This window comes from Atractosteus spatula, chromosome 25 (assembly GCF_055471065.1).
Source record: "Atractosteus spatula isolate fAtrSpa1 chromosome 25, fAtrSpa1.hap1, whole genome shotgun sequence".
NCBI classification, from domain to species: domain Eukaryota; kingdom Metazoa; phylum Chordata; class Actinopteri; order Semionotiformes; family Lepisosteidae; genus Atractosteus; species Atractosteus spatula.
The window spans coordinates 2,116,267-2,134,634 of NC_142730.1; the positions used below are offsets into that span (position 1 = coordinate 2,116,267).

The 18,368-nt window shown below is 58.9% G+C and overlaps 1 protein-coding gene across 1 annotated transcript; it reads right to left on the reverse strand.

Moving 5' to 3' along the window:
• Window positions 1-105: 105 nt before the first annotated feature.
• erfl3 (Ets2 repressor factor like 3) lies at window positions 106-14,987 on the reverse strand. Its single transcript, XM_088905782.1, has 4 exons — window positions 14,418-14,987; window positions 5,611-5,845; window positions 2,494-2,609; window positions 106-1,773 (listed from the first exon to the last, which is right to left on the reverse strand). Exons 1-4 carry the CDS (start codon window positions 14,437-14,439, stop codon window positions 239-241), a joined length of 1,908 nt encoding a protein of 635 aa, XP_088761908.1. The 5' UTR covers window positions 14,440-14,987; the 3' UTR covers window positions 106-238.
• Window positions 14,988-18,368: the final 3,381 nt, after the last annotated feature.

Genomic DNA, 18,368 nt, shown 5'->3' on the forward strand with positions numbered 1-18,368 from the left:
GGGCGCAGGGGCAGGACGAGCAGCTGCCCCGCCCAGCGGCTCCCGGACGAGTCCGACGCCCCGGGCGGCCGCAGCGAGGGCTCCGGGCGGGAAGAAGGCCACTTGGGAAATGGAGTCCGCGGAGAGGCGGGTCAGAGGGATCGGGACGAATCCAGCGTTGTCCGTGGAGCTTATACGAGGGGTCGTCAGTGTCCGGTGGGTCAGTGTGTCTGGGGCTGGGGCTCGACCCGGGCGAGGATCAGCAGTCCCTGTTCTCCAGCGAGAGCTGGGCGGCGGCGCGGTGCAGGTCCTGGCCGGCGGGGGCGGGGGCGGGGGCGGGGGCCGGGGGGCTGCCGGGCGAGCGCTCGCCCTCGGCCCCCCCCTCCTCGCTGCTGCGCACCTTCTTGTCGTCGCTCTCCTCGGCGCCGGCCTCCAGCCGCTGGTCCTCACTCCAGCGGCGCTTGAAGCGCAGCTTCAGGGGGATGCACTTGGTGCCGCCGGGGCTCAGGGGCGGCGGCGGGGGCGCCGGGGCGGGCTCGGGGGGCTCGCTCTTGGGGGCCGGGCCGGCCCGGGCCGGGGCCAGGAGGGGAGGGGCGGCGGGGGTCTTGAACACGTCCTCGTCCAGCTCCTCGTCGCCCGCGGTCCCGTTGTGGGGTGCCGAGAAGGGGTCGTCGTCCTCCTCGTCCTCCCGGTCCTCCTCGCTGATGTCCGTCACCTCCACCTCCTCCTCCTCCTCGGAATCCACGTCGGAGATGGGCTCCACCTTGATCTTGGGGAGCCCCCCGCCGGAGGAGGAGCAGGGGGGGTTGGACACCAGGCCGGAGCTGCCGGCCGAGCCGAGGTCGCCGCCGCCGTAGGAGAGCGAGGAGGGCGCGCCGGGGGCGGGGCCCGAGCCGGCCCGGCCCTGCTGGTTCTGGTTCTGCTGGCTGTCGCGGTGCTTGCGGCCCAGGGGCGGGGGCTGCAGCTTGAACTTGAAGGGCGACAGGTGGGGCGCCGGCTCGTCGGCGGGCAGGTGCAGCGGGGGGCCCAGCGCGTGGCCGTGGCCGTGGGGCAGGGGCAGCGGGTGCGACAGCGAGGGGTGCCCCCGCTCCCGGCCCTCGCCGGCCTTGTCGGGGCGCTGGGGCTGCGGCACCACGATGTTGGGGTAGTGCAGGAAGGCGCGGGGGCTGAGGTGGTAGTTGTAGACGCTCTGCGTGTGCGCCTGCAGGTAGCGCTTCATGTCCTCGGGGTTGAAGGAGAAGTGGGTGCCCAGCATGGGGCTCAGCGTGGGCGAGGGGGTGTAGGGCAGGTGCGAGGAGGGCGTCATGGACAGCGCGGGCGACAGCGCGGGCGCCAGGAGCGAGCCCCCGCCGCCGGCGCCCGGCCCGGGCAGGGGCGACACCGGGAAGGGGCTGAGCGGGTCGGGGTGCACGCGGTGCGCGGGGGGCGGGCGGGGCGGGGGCGGCGGGCCGCCGTAGACGCGGAACAGCGAGTCGTGCGACAGCCGGGGGTGCAGGATGCCGCGGAAGCCCCCGCCGCCGCCGCCGCCCGGGACGTCCCGCCCGCCGCCGCCCCCCCCGGCCCGCTCCTCCGCCCCGCCGCCGCCCCCCCCCTCCTCGATCTCGGAGTTGACGGAGGTGCCGTCGCTGCAGTCGCTCACGGAGCCGCGCGCCATGCGCCGCGCCACGCTGGAGAACACGCCCGGGCTGCGCAGCTCCTCGCTGGGGGACAGCACGTCGGAGGGCGTGGAGGGGGGGAACCGGAAATGAGCCCCCCCAGACGGCACAGGAGGGGCGCTCTGAGGGACTCCACTGCCTAGAGAGAGAGAGAGGGGTTAATACAGACACACTGACTGGACACTCCAGTACATTAACACTGCACTGAGAGAGAGAGGGGTTAATACAGACACACTGACTGGACACTCCAGTACATTAACACTGCACTGAGAGAGAGAGGGGTTAATACAGACACACTGACTGGACACTCCAGTACATTAACACTGCACTGAGAGAGAGAGGGGTTAATACAGACACACTGACTGGACACTCCAGTACATTAACACTGCACTGAGAGAGAGAGGGGTTAATACAGACATACTGACTGGACACTCCAGTACATTAACACTGCACTGAGAGAGAGAGGGGTTAATACAGACACACTGACTGGACACTCCAGTACATTAACACTGCACTGAGAGAGAGAGGGGTTAATACAGACACACTGACTGGACACTCCAGTACATTAACACTGCACTGAGAGAGAGGGATTAATACAGACACACTGACTGGACACTCCAGTACATTAACACTGCACTGAGAGAGAGAGGGGTTAATACAGACACACTGACTGGACACTCCAGTACATTAACACTGCCCTGAGAGAGAGAGGGGTTAATACACACACACTGACTGGACACTCCAGTACATTAACACTGTACTGAGAGAGAGGGGTTAATACAGACACACTGACTGGACACTCCAGTACATAGTTTATAAGACTGAAAAACAGACGCGGTCGAGTTCGAAGAGCACTGACCTGCAGAGCCCATGTCGATGAAAGGGTAGTTGACCAGGACCAGTTTGTTGAAGTTGAACTTGTAGGTGAAGCGTTTCCCCTTGGTCTTGTGCAGAATCCGCTTGTTATAGTAATACCTGTAACACAGACAGACAGGGGGTGCTTTACTGCACTGCTGCACACAGGAATCAGACTCCCTTTGACTCTGACAGAGCAGTCTGAGAGCCTCCAGGCTGGACTGGACTGGACTGACTGGACTGGGAGCTGGATTACTTGTTATCTTGCTGATGATAATCCCAGTTAGAGTGACCAGTCTATCTTTGATCATGGTGCAGAGATTCGAGTGCGGGTCAGTGCTCAGTGAGTGCGCCCCTGGGTCTGGTCAGGCTGTGGGACAACAGCCCCCATTGTGCGAGAGAGGGAGGGTATGACCGTCACGTTCCCGGCCTTATTGTTACCCCACAGAAAGAGCTCTTTGTTCTGCGTGTGACCCCAGGGCAGGAGGGGCCGACACCGACACACTCTCCTCCACAAACGTGTGCTCCAGTGTGCGAGGACTGTTCACACTGCAGTATGCGGTCATGCGTCTCTGCCCAGCGCTGTACTCGACTCCAGCACAGCGGACAGGACTAACTACAGCACAGTCTGGTGTACAGCATCACATCAAATCACTGCGCCACCTCCGTGTTGCTGTAGCATAGTATTACAGTACAGTATCACACTTCAGCATCAGAGCCTGTGCTGTACTATAGTGTAGCATTATAGTACAGAATCACTCTTCAGAATCAGATCCTGTGCTGTACTATAGTGTAGTATTATAATACAGTATCACACTTCAGAAATCAAAGCCTGTTATACTACAGTGTAGTATTATAGCACAGAATCACACTTCAGCATCAGAGCCTGTGCTGTACTATAGTGTAGCATTATAGTACAGAATCACTCTTCAGAATCAGATCCTGTGCTGTACTATAGTGTAGTATTATAATACAGTATCACACTTCAGAAATCAAAGCCTGTTATACTACAGTGTAGTATTATAGCACAGAATCACACTTCAGAATCAGATCCTGTGCTGTACTATAGTGTAGTATTATAGTACAGTATGACACTTCAGAATCGGAGCCTGTTGTAGTATAGTGTAGTAGTATAGCACAGTATCGCTCTTCAGAAATCAGAGTACTATCGTACTATAGTGTAGAAGTATTTTAGCATGATGCAACCACCCAGTTTGCACTTGTATTCATGAAAGTCAAACAGAGCAGCTTGGCAGAAGCGTTTCTCCTGTCAGATGCGAGCTGAAATGATTCTCGAAGTGCGTGCGAGATCTGTGCGTCTCACGGGCAGTGCGCTCGTGCCCGTGCGATATTTTTAAAGACACCTCTGTGCCAGTAATTAGTGGGTGGATCCTACGACGCCCACAGCCAGTCTCTCTGCTGCTCTCTGCTGCTCCTCTCCCTCGGTCTGCGTCTGCTGAAATTGCACGTTTCCCTACCGGCTGGGTAAACAGTACTTAGCAGAGCTGGGGCTCGTCTCGCACCGGGAGACGAGGAGACACAACAAGAGTAATGACTGGGATACAGCGTCGGAGCTGTTGGGATTCAACCTGAAATTCCCACTAGTGCCCAGGACAGGCGTTGGTCATGAAGCAGCTCGTTACAGGAGGGGTATTTACACTGGAGACGAGGGGCCATGCTGAGGGCCGAAGCAGACAGCAGCGAGACCCTGGACAGGGCTCTGCGCTCGCCTGCTCCTCACACACCCAGCGCTTGCTCTGGCTGCCGAGCGCTGCCGGTCCTGGAGGTCAAAGACAGGCAGATCCCTGGGACTCTGACTGTAACGGCCAGCAGCTCCCAGCTGGCAGCCCACTGGAGCTCAGCATGTGTGGGCCTGGCCAGTACCTGGAGGGGAGACTCCTGGGAAAAACTGAGGTTGCTGCTGGAAGAGGTGTTAGTGGGACCAGTAGGGGGCGCTCACCCTGTGGTCTGTGTGGGTCCTGATGTCCCAGTACAGTGATAGAGACACTATACTGTAAAAAAGGCGCCGTCCTTTGAATAAGACGTAAAACAGAGATCCTGACTCTCTGTGGTCATTAAAAATCACAGGGTGTTTCTCGAAAAGAGCAGGGGTGTTACCCTGGTGTACTGGCCAAATTTCCCCCCTGGCCTTTACCAATCATGGCCTCCCAATAATCCCCATCTCTGAACTGGCTTCATCACTCTGCTCTCCTCCCCACTGAGAGCTGGTATGGTGAATGGACAGGCGCATCATCCAGCTGGGGTTAGACACTGGTGGTGGAGGGGATCCCCATTACCCGTATAGCACTATGAGTGGAGTGTCCAGAAAAGATTGTGCCGTCACTGCGAGTCTGATTATAATCCCAGTGAGTCACTAATCCAGCTCCCAGTCCAGTCAGTCCAGTCCAGCCTGGAGAGTCTCAGACTGCTCTGTCAGTGTCAGTGAGTCTGATTATAATCCCAGTGAATCACTAGTCCAGCTCCCAGTCCAGTCAGTCCTCAGTCAGAGTCTCAGACTGCTCTGTCAGTGTCAGTGTGAGTCTGATTATAATCCCAGTGAATCACTAGTCCAGCTCCCAGTCCAGTCAGTCCAGTCCAGCCTGGAGAGTCTCAGACTGCTCTGTCAGTATCAGTGAGTCTGATTATAATCCCAGTTCATAACTAATCCAGCTCCCAGTCCAGTCAGTCCAGTCCAGCCTGGAGAGTCTCAGACTGCTCTGTCAGTGTCAGTGAGTCTGATTATAATCCCAGTGAATCACTAGTCCAGCTCCCAGTCCAGTCAGTCCAGTCCAGCCTGGAGACTCTCAGACTGCTCTGTCAGTGTCAGTGAGTCTGATTATAATCCCAGTGAATCACTAGTCCAGCTCCCAGTCCAGTCAGTCCAGTCCAGCCTGGAGACTCTCAGACTGCTCTGTCAGTGTCAGTGAGTCTGATTATAATCCCAGTGAATCACTAGTCCAGCTCCCAGTCCAGTCAGTCCAGTCCAGCCTGGAGACTCTCAGACTGCTCTGTCAGTGTCAGTGAGTCTGATTATAATCCCAGTGAATCACTAATCCAGCTCCCAGTCCGGTCAGTCCAGTCCAGCCTGGAGAGTCTCAGACAGTGATGGAGAGAGAGTCACCTCAGTGCGCGGCTCAGCTTGTCGTAGTTCATCTGCGGTTTACACTTCCTCGCGCCCCAGAGCCGGGCGACCTCGTCGGGGTCCTTGATGACGAACTCGCCGTAGTCGCCCTGCCAGGCGATGACATCGTGGTACTCCTCCTTCCGCAGCAGCTCCAGGATGAAGTGCCAGAGCTGGATCTGCCTGGAGCCGGGGCTCGACTCAGGCTTGTAGGCCCAGTCTGGGAAAGCAAACCCTGTTAGAGAGAGAGAGAGGGGTTAATACAGACACACTGACTGGACACTCCAGTACATTAACACTGCACTGAGAGAGGGGGGTTAATACAGACACACTGACTGGACACTCCAGTACATTAACACTGCACTGAGAGAGAGAGGGGTTAATACAGACACACTGATTGGACACTCCAGTACATTAACACTGCACTGAGAGAGAGAGAGGGGTTAATACAGACACACTGACTGGACACTCCAGTACATTAACACTGCACTGAGAGAGAGAGGGGTTAATACAGACACACTGACTGGACACTCCAGTACATTAACACTGCACTGAGAGAGAGGGGGGTTAATACAGACACACTGACTGGACACTCCAGTACATTAACACTGCACTGAGAGAGAGGGGGGTTAATACAGACACACTGACTGGACACTCCAGTACATTAACACTGCACTGAGAGAGAGAGGGGTTAATACAGACACACTGACTGGACACTCCAGTACATTAACACTGCACTGAGAGAGAGAGAGGGGTTAATACAGACACACTGACTGGACACTCCAGTACATTAACACTGCACTGAGAGAGAGAGGGGTTAATACAGACACACTGACTGGACACTCCAGTACATTAACACTGCACTGAGAGAGAGGGGTTAATACAGACACACTGACTGGACACTCCAGTACATTAACACTGCACTGAGAGAGAGGGGTTAATACAGACACACTGACTGGACACTCCAGTACAGTAACACTGCACTGAGAGAGAGGGGTTAATACAGACACACTGACTGGACACTCCAGTACATTAACACTGCACTGAGAGAGAGAGGGGTTAATACAGACACACTGACTGGACACTCCAGTTCATTAACACTGCACTGAGAGAGAGAGAGGGGTTCATACAGACACACTGACTGGACACTCCAGTACATTAACACTGCACTGAGAGAGAGGGGTTAATACAGACACACTGACTGGACACTCCAGTACATTAACACTGCCCCGAGAGAGAGAGGGGGGTTAAATCGGTATGATTGCGACTGGAAAACCTGGAGTGGGTGGACTGGATTGCACGGCTGCTCGCTGGGAGTCTGACTGACAACACTGCAGGAGCTGAAAACAAGCGTCTGCTGCTCCCGGAGAGTGTGACCCCACCTCAACCTTCATGACCTCACTCAAACCCCCACCCTGGGGAGACACCCGATCCCCCTCACTCTGCGAGCAGAGAGCCGCATCAATAATGACTGAGCTGAGAGCGCCTGTCTAAACGAGTGTCCTGGGACAGCAGGAGAGAGACGGGGGGGACAGAGAGAGAGAGGTCCTGCGAAGGACTGCCGGGCAGGACCGCGCTCTTAGAAAGCAGAGCCCCTCCGAACAGCCCCGTCCCGAGAGGGGGTGGGGGTGGGAGATGAGATCATCGTGTTTCTCAGTAGCAGCTCAGAGCAGTGCAGGTCGACAACAGCGAAAATACCAAACTAACAGGTTTTTCACAACACTGCCTGCCTGAATACAAAGAGAAATCACAGAGACCGAAGTGCGAGAGACCTAGGACACTCACTCATCCGCATCTTCACACTAATACTTCTTTATCATCATCAGAGCTGTAGAAGACTTTCTCCACTGTTAATCTGTATAATTAGCGATCATGCATGATGCTGTTCTGGAACTTGCTCCCACTGCTCATGGGAAATGGCCAAGCACAGCACTGTGGGTGAGCTGCACTGGTTCCGTGGGTCTGAATCATCTCCAGAACCAGAACTTAAACCTGAACAAGAGCACACGAGTGGAAACTACAGGGAAAGGCATCTAAAACCCAGACCAGGAGGCTGTTCTTTACACAGAGGGTGCTGGGAGAGTGGAACGCGCTGCCCAGTCATGTGGTTGAAGCCGATGCACTGGATTCTCTCAGGACACAGCTGGATGAGATCCTGGGATCAATGAAAGACTAAAGGCCAGACGGGTTGAGCGAACAGCCTCCTGTCATTTGTAACCCGTCCTGTGTTTAATTACCATTAAATTCGGTAATGTTAGGATTGCTGTTAATATAAACTCATGTCTCTGAACAATACAAGGTTTGCAGACACCAGATCTGCCTCGTCAGTGTCAGTATCAGCGCCTCGGTACAGACAGATACAGCCTGTTCTCGTCTGACAGCCTTGAGGTCACAGTCAAAACACCGACGCACTAACACACTGACACCCAGACGAGCATAAAAAATTCATCACTGGAGAGACAAGGGTGTCACACTGGGGGGGCAGTTATTTACAGGTCTGATGATGATGATGGAGTGTTAATGTGCAGATACAGAGGAGCTGGACTGAGTGTCTCTACAGTTACTCTACAGCTCTGATGATGATGAAGGAGTGTTAGTGTGAAGATACAGATGAGCTGGACTGAGTGTCTCTACAGTTACTCTACAGCTCTGACGATGATGAAGGAGTGTCACTGTGAAGATACAGATGAGCTCGACTGAGTGTCTCTACAGTTACTCTACAGCTCTGATGATGATGGAGTGTTAGTGTGAAGATACAGAGGAGCTGGACTGAGTGTCTCTACAGTTACTCTACAGCTCTGATGATGATGAAGGAGTGTTAGTGTGAAGATACAGATGAGCTGGACTGAGTGTCTCTACAGTTACTCTACAGCTCTGATGATGATGAAGGAGTGTTAGTGTGAAGATACAGATCAGCTGGACTGAGTGTCTCTACAGTTACTCTACAGCTCTGATGATGATGAAGGAGTGTTAGTGTGAAGATACAGATCAGCTGGACTGAGTGTCCAACCGATTGTCAGCTATCCAGGAATGAAAGGGTTAACAACACAGGAGGAAGAAGGGGCAGGGCATTCCTGGAATCTGTGGCAGTGCTTGGTGACAGGAAGTGTGCCGTGCTCTGCACCACAGCGCCGACTGTACTTCCTGCCCAAGCGTCTCTGGGGAACATCAGTGTGGTTTCACTGCTCGGAGGTACAGCACCTCAAACCCGATCCCAGAAACCCGTCCAACTGCTTCCCCAAAGGACCACAAAGTAAGAGCGTCAACAATAGAGCTGCATTGTTTGCTCCATTCACCCACCACTCTGTACAGAGGTGCATCCTGCTCTTAATCTCCATTGGTGACCGTGGGTGAAGGAGACAGCAAACATGGCATCCCTGTCAGACAGCCTTACATGGGCTCAGACCCTCCTAGACAGATGCTCATGCAACTGACAACCTGAATCCCCCGCGCACACACGCGCACAGAGCACTCTGACCCCCCCCCCCCGCCACCCCGCACGTCTGAACAATTGTGCACACAACACTCTGACCCCCCCACTCGCACGTGTGAACACACTTGTGCACACGACTCTGACCCCCCCCCACTCGCACGTGTGAACACACTCGTGCGCACCACACTGAACCCCCTCGCACGTCTGAACACGCTCGTGCGCAAGACACTCTGACCCTTCCCCTCGCACGTCTGAACACGCTCGTGCGCAAGACACTCTGACCCTTCCCCTCGCACGTCTGAACACGCTCGTGCGCAAGACACTCTGACCCTTCCCCTCGCACATCTGAACACGCTCGTGCGCAAGACTCTGACCCTTCCCCTCGCACGTCTGAACATGCTCGTGTGCAAGACACTCTGACCCTTCCCCTCGCACATCTGAACACGCTCGTGCACACGACACCCTGATCCCCCCCATTGCCTATGATGCTCCCCACTCCAGGTGCACCCACTGCCAGTGGACACAATGCTGCTGCGTGTCCCTGGCTGCCGTGCGTCAGCGCTGACTCACTGCGTGTGCGTGAGCGTTTGTCACTCAGCCTCAACGCAAACTCTTCCTCTGCTCTCGCTCCCTCCTCCCCCTCGCGGACACATCTCCTAGCAACCACACACTTCAGCTCTAAAAATAACCCCAGGAACACAGAGCAGGAAAAAATAAAATAAACGCCAATTAATCCTCTGAAGCCCAGAGAGGGGCTCGGATGCGACAGGTAACGAGAGATCAGAGATGGAGAGTCCAGGAGGAGCAGCAACAGGTACCTCAGCTGAGGAGCTCAGCCCTGGGGATCCTGGTGCACAGCCTGACAGCAGGGCCTGACACGGCACAGCACAGTCTGACAACAGGGCCTGGCCCAGCACAGCACAGAACGGCACAGCCTGGCACAGCACACAGTCTGACAACAGGGCCTGGCCTAGCACAGCACAGAACGGCACAGCCTGGCACAGCACAGTCTGACAACAGGGCCTGGCCCAGCACAGCACAGAACGGCACAGCCTGGCACAGAACTGGCACAGCACAGTCTGACAACAGGGCCTAGCACGGCACAGCACAGAACGGCACTGCCTGGCACAGAACTGGCACAGCACAGTCTGACAACAGGGCCTGGCACAGCACAGCACAGCACAGAACGGCACTGCCTGGCACAGAACTAGCACAGCACAGTCTGACAACAGGGCCTAGCACGGCACAGCACAGAACGGCACAGCCTGGCACAGAACAGTCTGACAACAGCTTGAGCTGGGAGAGCACGATACAGCCCTGGACGGCCTGGCCTGACCGCCTGGCACAGCAGAGCACGCCCCCTGTCCGCACAGGGTCTCTCCCAGGACAGAGCTCGGGGACGAGCTGCTGCCCTGCTCTTCACCTCAAGAAGTCTGTCGTGTGTCTGCTGCCCCTCCCGCGCGCGGGGGGGGGGAGTCTCGCAGGGAGGGTCGCCCCGGGACGAACGGCCCACCGCTTGCCACAGCTCGTTAACTCTGCCCGTGGAAGCTGATTAAGGCCGGCGATCCCCGTTACGCAACCCCAGGCCTCAGCTCGCTGACCCGGCGGGGACAGCTCCCAGCGCGCCTCCCGGCTCTCCTCCCAAGCCCCCGGGATTACGAGAGCGGAGCCGCGGCGACAAGGCAGGGTGATGTAACAGGCTCCGAGGGCCAGGACAGGAATAACCGCCGGTCACCCCCCCGGGCCCTCGCCACACACACACCGCCCCACTATAGGCGCTCACAGTGGGGTACAGGAGAGGGGGGAGTGGGTGGGGCCTCACAGTGGGGTACAGGTGAGGGGAGGGGGCACTCACAGTGGGGTACAGATGAGGAGGGAGTGGGTGGGCGCTCACAGTGGGGGTACAGGGGGGCGCTCACAGTGGGGTACGGGAGAGGATGAATGGGGTACGGGTGAGGGGGAGTGGGTGGGCCCTTACAGTGGGGTACGGGGCGCTCACAGACAATGACCCAGGACTCTGCACGGAGATCAAATCCAAACGGGCCGGTTCATCCAGACCCTGGGGCGCACGCGCACCTTCTGGGGGAGCCACAGTACCGTGTCTCACCACACCTCGCCATCGCGACGAAGAAGCGTGTACTCCTTTCACAACGGGGAAACACCTCCCACCGCCGCGCTGCGCTGGGGCGCGGGAGTCAAGAGGACCTGCCGCCCCACTCCTGGGCCAGGGTGCGAGCAGGGCTGGAGGGGAGAGGCAGCGCGCCAGTCTGTCCAGGGAGAGGACCGCAGTCTCTCCGGAGCGGGGACTGCAGGACCTTCAGGAACTTCCGAGACCCAGCCGGCCCCGTGCACCTCTTCCGGATCAACGGCCCGACACGATCAGGGGACACAGACACACAGGGGCGCAGAGGAGGCACAGACACACAGGGGCGCAGAGGAGGCACACAGAGGAGGCACAGACACACAGGGGCGCAGAGGGCGCAGAGAGAGACACACAGAGGGGCACAGGCGTGCAGGGGGGCGCAGGGAGGCACAGACACACAGGGGCGCAGAGGAGGCACAGACACCCAGGGGCGCAGAGGGCGCAGAGAGAGACACACAGAGGGGCACAGGCGTGCAGGGGGGCGCAGGGAGAGACACACAGAGGGGCACAGGCGTGCAGGGGGGCGCAGGGAGGCACAGACACACAGGGGCGCAGAGGAGGCACAGACACACAGGGGCGCAGAGGAGGCACAGACACACAGGGGCGCAGGGGGCGCAGAGAGAGACACACAGAGGGGCACAGGCGTGCAGGGGGGCGCAGGGAGAGACACACAGAGGGGCACAGGCGTGCAGGGGGGCGCAGGGAGAGACACACAGAGGGGCACAGGGGGCGCAGCGAGGCACAGAGAGGCAGAGGAGCACACAGGGGGGAGAAATCAGAGGAGTGAGCCTGCAGTCAGAATGATTCAATCACTCAGTGGCCTGATTGTCCCGACTGTCCTGGAAGACAGCTTATCTGATAACGAGCTTAACAAACAACACCACAACCCTGACAAATCAAAGCCCAGCTCTGATAACCCTGCTGGACTCAGAGAAACTGCACCCCCGCGTGCACCGGCCACACCAACACCCCCTCTGTGTGGAGGGGCAGCTCAGTCTCAGATCCAGCACAGCTGGGCAGCCTGTTCCACACTCCCACCCCTCTCTGTGTAGAGACAGCTCAGTGTCAGATCCAGCACAGCTAGACAGCCTGTTCCACACTTCCACCCCTCTCTGTGTAGAGAGACGGCTCAGTCTCAGATCCAGCACAGCTGTTACACAGTGACCTTTAACCCCTGACTGAAGACCCCAGAGCCCCTGAAGGACTGGGGCTCTCAGGGACCGAGCTGGCCCAGTGACTGTCCGCATGAGCCCAGATTCACAGGGACCTTTAACCCCTGACTGAAGACCCCCAGAGCCCCTGAAGGACTGGGGCTCTCAGGGACCGAGCTGGCCCAGTGACTGTCCGCATGAGCCCAGATTCACAGGGACCGGGATACAGACGCAGGAGCGACCCGGAGGAGAGAGATCTTTCCACCACTTAACACTAAAACATTCTCTCGCACACACTGCCCCGACCACACGCAGCAGAGGAAAATATTTTCGTGAAGAAAAAGTTCCACTTGCGAAGAAGAAAAAAAAGTGAAAATGCAGCAAGTGTGCGCGAGTCGGCGCGAGGGAGGGGGAGGGCGAGTAATGGAATATATCACTAATGTTTTTAATGTGACTAAACATGACTTCACTACACACGAGCCGCGCTCAGACTGTCTTTAATTATTTATGAGGGGGGAGAGGAGGGGGCCGGGAGACGGGAGACGGGAGACTGCGCTCCAGACACCCGAGCCGGGGGGGGGGGGCGGCCGGGTGTCCCGAGCGCGCTCCGCCTGCCAAAGATGAAAAACACGGGGGCCCGATCCACTCGCGAACTCTCCCACCCCCCCCCCCCGAGCGCGCGACTTCCCAGACTGCTCCCGCACGGACGGGGAGGAGGAGGAGGGGGGTGAGAGAGAAAAAGTTTCGCCAGCCAGCACAACAATGCGTGACCGTGGGCGCAGCCCGTGACGCGGCCAAACTCCTCCCGAAGTGCGTGCAACACGGCGAGCGGCGGGTCCGTGGCGGGTCCGAGCCGGCCCGGAACGAGGTCCGGCGGTCCGGTCCCGTTAACAAGAGGGAACCCCGGGAGCACAGACCCCCCCTCCTCCTCCTCCTCTTCCTCTCCAACATGGATTCCGACACATTCCGAGCGGCGAGGCCCGCAGCACCACTTCCGGAACAGGGGAAGGGGGGGGAGAGGGCGACTGCGAGCAGCCCAGTCCCGAAAACAAAACCCCGCAGCCCGGGCCGACTTGCCCCCCAACCCTTCCTCTGGGCACCCAGGGGCCCCGGCACGCGCCGGCGCCGTCACCCTCGGGCCGGCTCGCGCGGCGGCGGCGGCTCGCACGGGGGCCGGGCGCGCGGTAGGCCGGGAGCGCTTCCATCTTGAGTGACACTCCGCTCCGCTCCTCTCCTCTCTCCCCGGCCCGTCCCGTCCCCGGCATGGGCGCCTGCCCCCCTCTCTCCCCCCGCACCGCCGCGCTCGGGCCCGGCTCGCCCGCCCGCCCTGCGGCTCCCGAACCCGGGGCACACCGGAGCCCCCCGGAGCCCCGACAGCGCAGCTCCCCAGCCCGGCGCCGTCTCGGCATTCAACAGGTCCGCCTCGCACCTCCGGCCTCCAGGCTCGGCTCCGGCCCGGGAGCGGCGCAAGCGGAGTCCAGCTCCTGCCGCCCGGCCCGGTACCGGAGCCGTGACCTCTCACTAACCCGGGCTACTGGGTCTGGGGTCCGGGGTCTCGGGCAAGAGCCGCCAGCTCCCCCCCCCCCACACACACACACCCCTCCTCCTCCTCCTCCTCCCCCCGAAACTTCCCAACTCGAGCGCTGGCCGAGCAACAGCGGGCGATCGCACAGAACCGGGCCGGCGCGTCCACAACAAATGGGTTTCCGGAACCCCTCCGATCCCCACCAACACACCCCCCCCCCACCCACCCAACACGCCCCCAGAAACACAGCAGGGACCCCGAAACCTGCCCGGGGGCTGAGATTTGAAATACGAGACGCGAGCGGAGCAGTAAAATGGAGGCTCGGAGCGGACCACAGACTTGACGAAGTTGGGAGGAAGTTTTGGAAATTTAATGGGCTGAGTGGCGCTGCGCCCCCCCGCCTGCTCGCCCCGCTCAGACACCACCAGGATAACGACCCGCCGCGCTCGCTCGCCCCGAACCCGAGCCGAGCGGGTCCGGCCCGGCCCGCTCGCGCCCCCGGACCGGTCCGGACCGGACCGGACCGCGCACGGCGGAGGAGCCCGAAACACTCACCCGTCTCTCCCGGCGTCTTCATCGCGCCTCTCGGGCTGGAACAGACGAGCCTGCCGCCCGCGTCGCGGTCTCTCCAGCCAAAAAAAAAACTTTTCCGCTCGCTCGCTCCTCTCTCGCTCCGTTCCCCGTCGCCCGTGGATCTGGAGCCGAGGTGGAATAAATCCGAGCCCCTGCGCTCCCCCGAGCTCTCTCCCCGCGCCGCCCCTTCCTCCCTCTCTCCCTCTCTCTCTCTCTCTCCCTCCTCCTCCTCCTCCTCCTCCTCTCCCGGCGGTCTCTGCCCCCGGAGCCGCTGGCTTGCTGGGGAAGAGTTGGAGCGGACCCGGGGCGAGCTCGCCAGACGCACACGCGTGGGGGAAAGTGGGCAGGCAGCGGGGCCCCGCGTGTGCGCTCCCGCTCCGCGTGCGGCCGCAGTGTCCACGCACGACTCCGGCCCGGCCGGCCGCCCGCAGGGAAACAGGAGAAACTCTCGGTCAGGCAGAATGAGCGCGTCTCCCTTCCTCTCCTCTCTCTCTCTTTTACTGACTTCTTGTTCCTTCGCTCGGCTCGACTCCCTCTGCCCCCCCTGCTCTCTCTCTGGGGTGTCGTGTTTCACTCACGGGGCCGCCCACGCCGGGGAGAGAGAGAGGGAGGGAGGAGAGGAGGGGGGGGGGGGGGTCACGCCTACTCGCCACGGGCCCCTCGGACGTCACTGCTGCAGCACGCGGCGTCGCCATGGAGACCGCCGCCGCCGCCGCCGTCGTGATGACGCGACGCCCTGTCCCACGCACACGCGTGAGAGCGCGCCGCCGCCGACGTGCCGCGCAGGGGAGGGGACGGTGGCGGAGAGACGTCATCGCGCCTCATCGCGTTAGTCAGGGGGTGAAGGGGGGAAAGAAAAAACGTCCCAACTTTTGCTACAAAATGATTACTTTTGTGGGTGAGAAAGTAACCAGGGGGAGCGGGTGAGTTTCCGCGAGCCTGGCCGGCGCGTGCGGGCGGCAGCAGCGCTGCTGAAGACGGCGTTGGGTATTTCTGCAAGTAAACACGGAAGAAATGTTCATTTGAGTCTGATCGTTTCCCACATTTACCCTTTTCTGTTGCAGTAAGATTTCTGTTGCACAGCAGTCTGATCCGCTCCAGGTGTGACAGAGCTGTCAGTCAGACTCCCAGTGTACAGCAGTCTGATCTGCTCCAGGTGTGACAGGGCTGTCAGACTCCCAGTGCACAGCAGTCTGATCCTCTCCAGGTGTTACAGGGCTGTCAGTCAGACTCCCAGTGCACAGCAGTCTGATCCTCTCCAGGTGTTACAGGGCTGTCAGTCAGACTCCCAGTGCACAGCAGTCTGATCCGCTCCAGGTGTGACAGGGCTGTCAGTCAGACTCCCAGTGCACAGCAGTCTGATCCGCTCCAGGTGTGACAGGGCTGTCAGTCAGACTCCCAGTGCACAGCAGTCTGATCCGCTCCAGGTGTTACAGGGCTGTCAGTCAGACTCCCAGTGCACAGCAGTCTGATCCGCTCCAGGTGTGACAGGGCTGTCAGTCAGACTCCCAGTGTACAGCAGTCTGATCCGCTCCAGGTGTTACAGGGCTGTCAGTCAGACTCCCAGTGCGCAGCAGTCTGATCCGCTCCAGGTGTGACAGGGCTGTCGGACTCCCAGTGCACAGCAGTCTGATCCGCTCCAGGTGTGACAGTGCTGTCGGTCAGACTCCCAGTGCACAGCAGTCTGATCCGCTCCAGGTGTGACAGGGCTGTCAGTCAGACTCCCAGTGCAAAGCAGTCTGATCTGCTCCAGGTGTGACAGGGCTGTCAGTCAGACTCCCAGTGCACAGCAGTCTGATCCGCTCCAGGTGTGACAGGGCTGTCAGTCAGACTCCCAGTGCACAGCAGTCTGATCCGCTCCAGGTGTGACAGTGCTGTCGGTCAGACTCCCAGTGCACAGCAGTCTGATCCGCTCCAGGTGTGACAGGGCTGTCAGTCAGACTCCCAGTGCAAAGCAGTCTGATCTGCTCCAGGTGTGACAGGGCTGTCAGTCAGACTCCCAGTGCACAGCAGTCTGATCCGCTCCAGGTGTGACAGAGCTGTCAGTCAGACTCCCAGTGCACAGCAGTCTGATCCGCTCCAGGTGTGACAGGGCTGTCAGTCACTCTCCCAGTGCACAGCAGTCTGATCCGCTCCAGGTGTTACAGGGCTTTCAGTCACTCTCCCAGTGCACAGCAGTCTGATCTGCTCCAGGTGTGACAGTGCTGTCAGACTCCCAGTGCACAGCAGTCTGATCCGCTCCAGGTGTGACACGGCTGTCAGTCAGACCCCAGCGCGCAGCAGTCTGATCCACTCCAGGTGTGACAGTGCTGTCAGACTCCCAGTGCACAGCAGTCTGATCCGCTCCAGGTGTGACAGTGCTGTCGGTCAGACTCCCAGTGCACAGCAGTCTGATCCGCTCCAGGTGTGACAGGGCTTTCACAGTCAGACTCCCAGTGTACAGCAGTCTGATCCGCCCCAGGTGTTACAGGGCTGTCGGTCAGACTCCCAGTCCACAGCAGTCTGATCTGCTCCAGGTTTTATAGTGTCTCGAGTCAGACTCCCAGTGCACAGTGTACAACAGTGTACACACTGTACAGAGATCTAGAAACTGACTATCCCTCCAGGACGGGACACCCCTGCAGCAGACACACTGACCCCCCCCAGGACGAGGACTGGACACCCCTGCAGACACACTGACCCCCCCCAGGACAAGCACTGGACACCTCTGCAGATACACTGACCCCCCCAGGACAAGCACTGGACACCCCTGCAGATACACTGACCCCCCCAGGACAAGGACTGGACACCCCTGCAGACACCTACAGTGTAGATGAGAGGAGAGAAGGAGGGAGGAAGAGAAGGAGAGAGAGAGGGAGAGAGGAGTAGGAGACAGAGGGGGAGAGAGAGGGAGACGAGTAGGAGAGGGGGAGAGGAGTAGGAGACAGAGGGAGAGAGGGAGATGAGTAGGAGAGGGGGAGTGAGAGAGAAGAAGGAGAGAGAGGAGTAACAGGGGGAGAGGAGCAGAGGGGCTCAGGCTCTGTGATGATCTCCCCCTCTCTCACTCAGAGAGCAGGACCCGAGAGATCCGGCCCGCCTGGACCCGGGCTCGACCCGGCCCGGCTGCCTGCTGGGTTCCCGAGCTGCTGATCCCAGCCTGGTGCTGGGAGTCTCCGGCCTCACGGCTGCTGCAATCCCAGAGCTCCTTTGTCACACGATGCCCCGTCTCTAATCAGACTGACAGACAGACGCGCCGAGGACAAAGAGGCAGAGAAAGGGGATCGCTGGTCCCCAGTGACAAACAGGGGGAAAGTGCAGGGAAGCGCTTCTTCAACCAAGACCAGCAGTCACCTCTCTACACAGAGGGAGGTGGGAGGGTGGAACAAGCTGCCCAGCAGTGTTCATGGCACTGATACCCTGAATATGTTCAAGATAGACCAGGATGAGATTCTGGGATCAATTGGCTACTAACTACTACATGAGTTACTGTACATGCACTGAAGTACCTGTCATTTGTGACTTTTCTTACTCCAGTACATGAACACTGCACTGAGAGAGAGAGGGGTTAAAACAGACACACTGACTGGACACTCCAGTACATTAACACTGCACTGAGAGAGAGGGGTTAAAACAGACACACTGACTGGACACTCCAGTACATTAACACTGCACTGAGAGAGAGGGGTTAATACAGACACACTGACTGGACACTCCAGTACATTAACACTGCACTGAGAGAGAGGGGTTAATACAGACACACTGACTGGACACTCCAGTACATTAACACTGCACTGAGAGAGAGAGGGGTTAAAACAGACACACTGACTGGACACTCCAGTACATTAACACTGCACTGAGAGAGAGGGGTTAAAACAGACACACTGACTGGACACTCCAGTACATTAACACTGCACTGAGAGAGAGAGGGGTTAATACAGACACACTGACTGGACA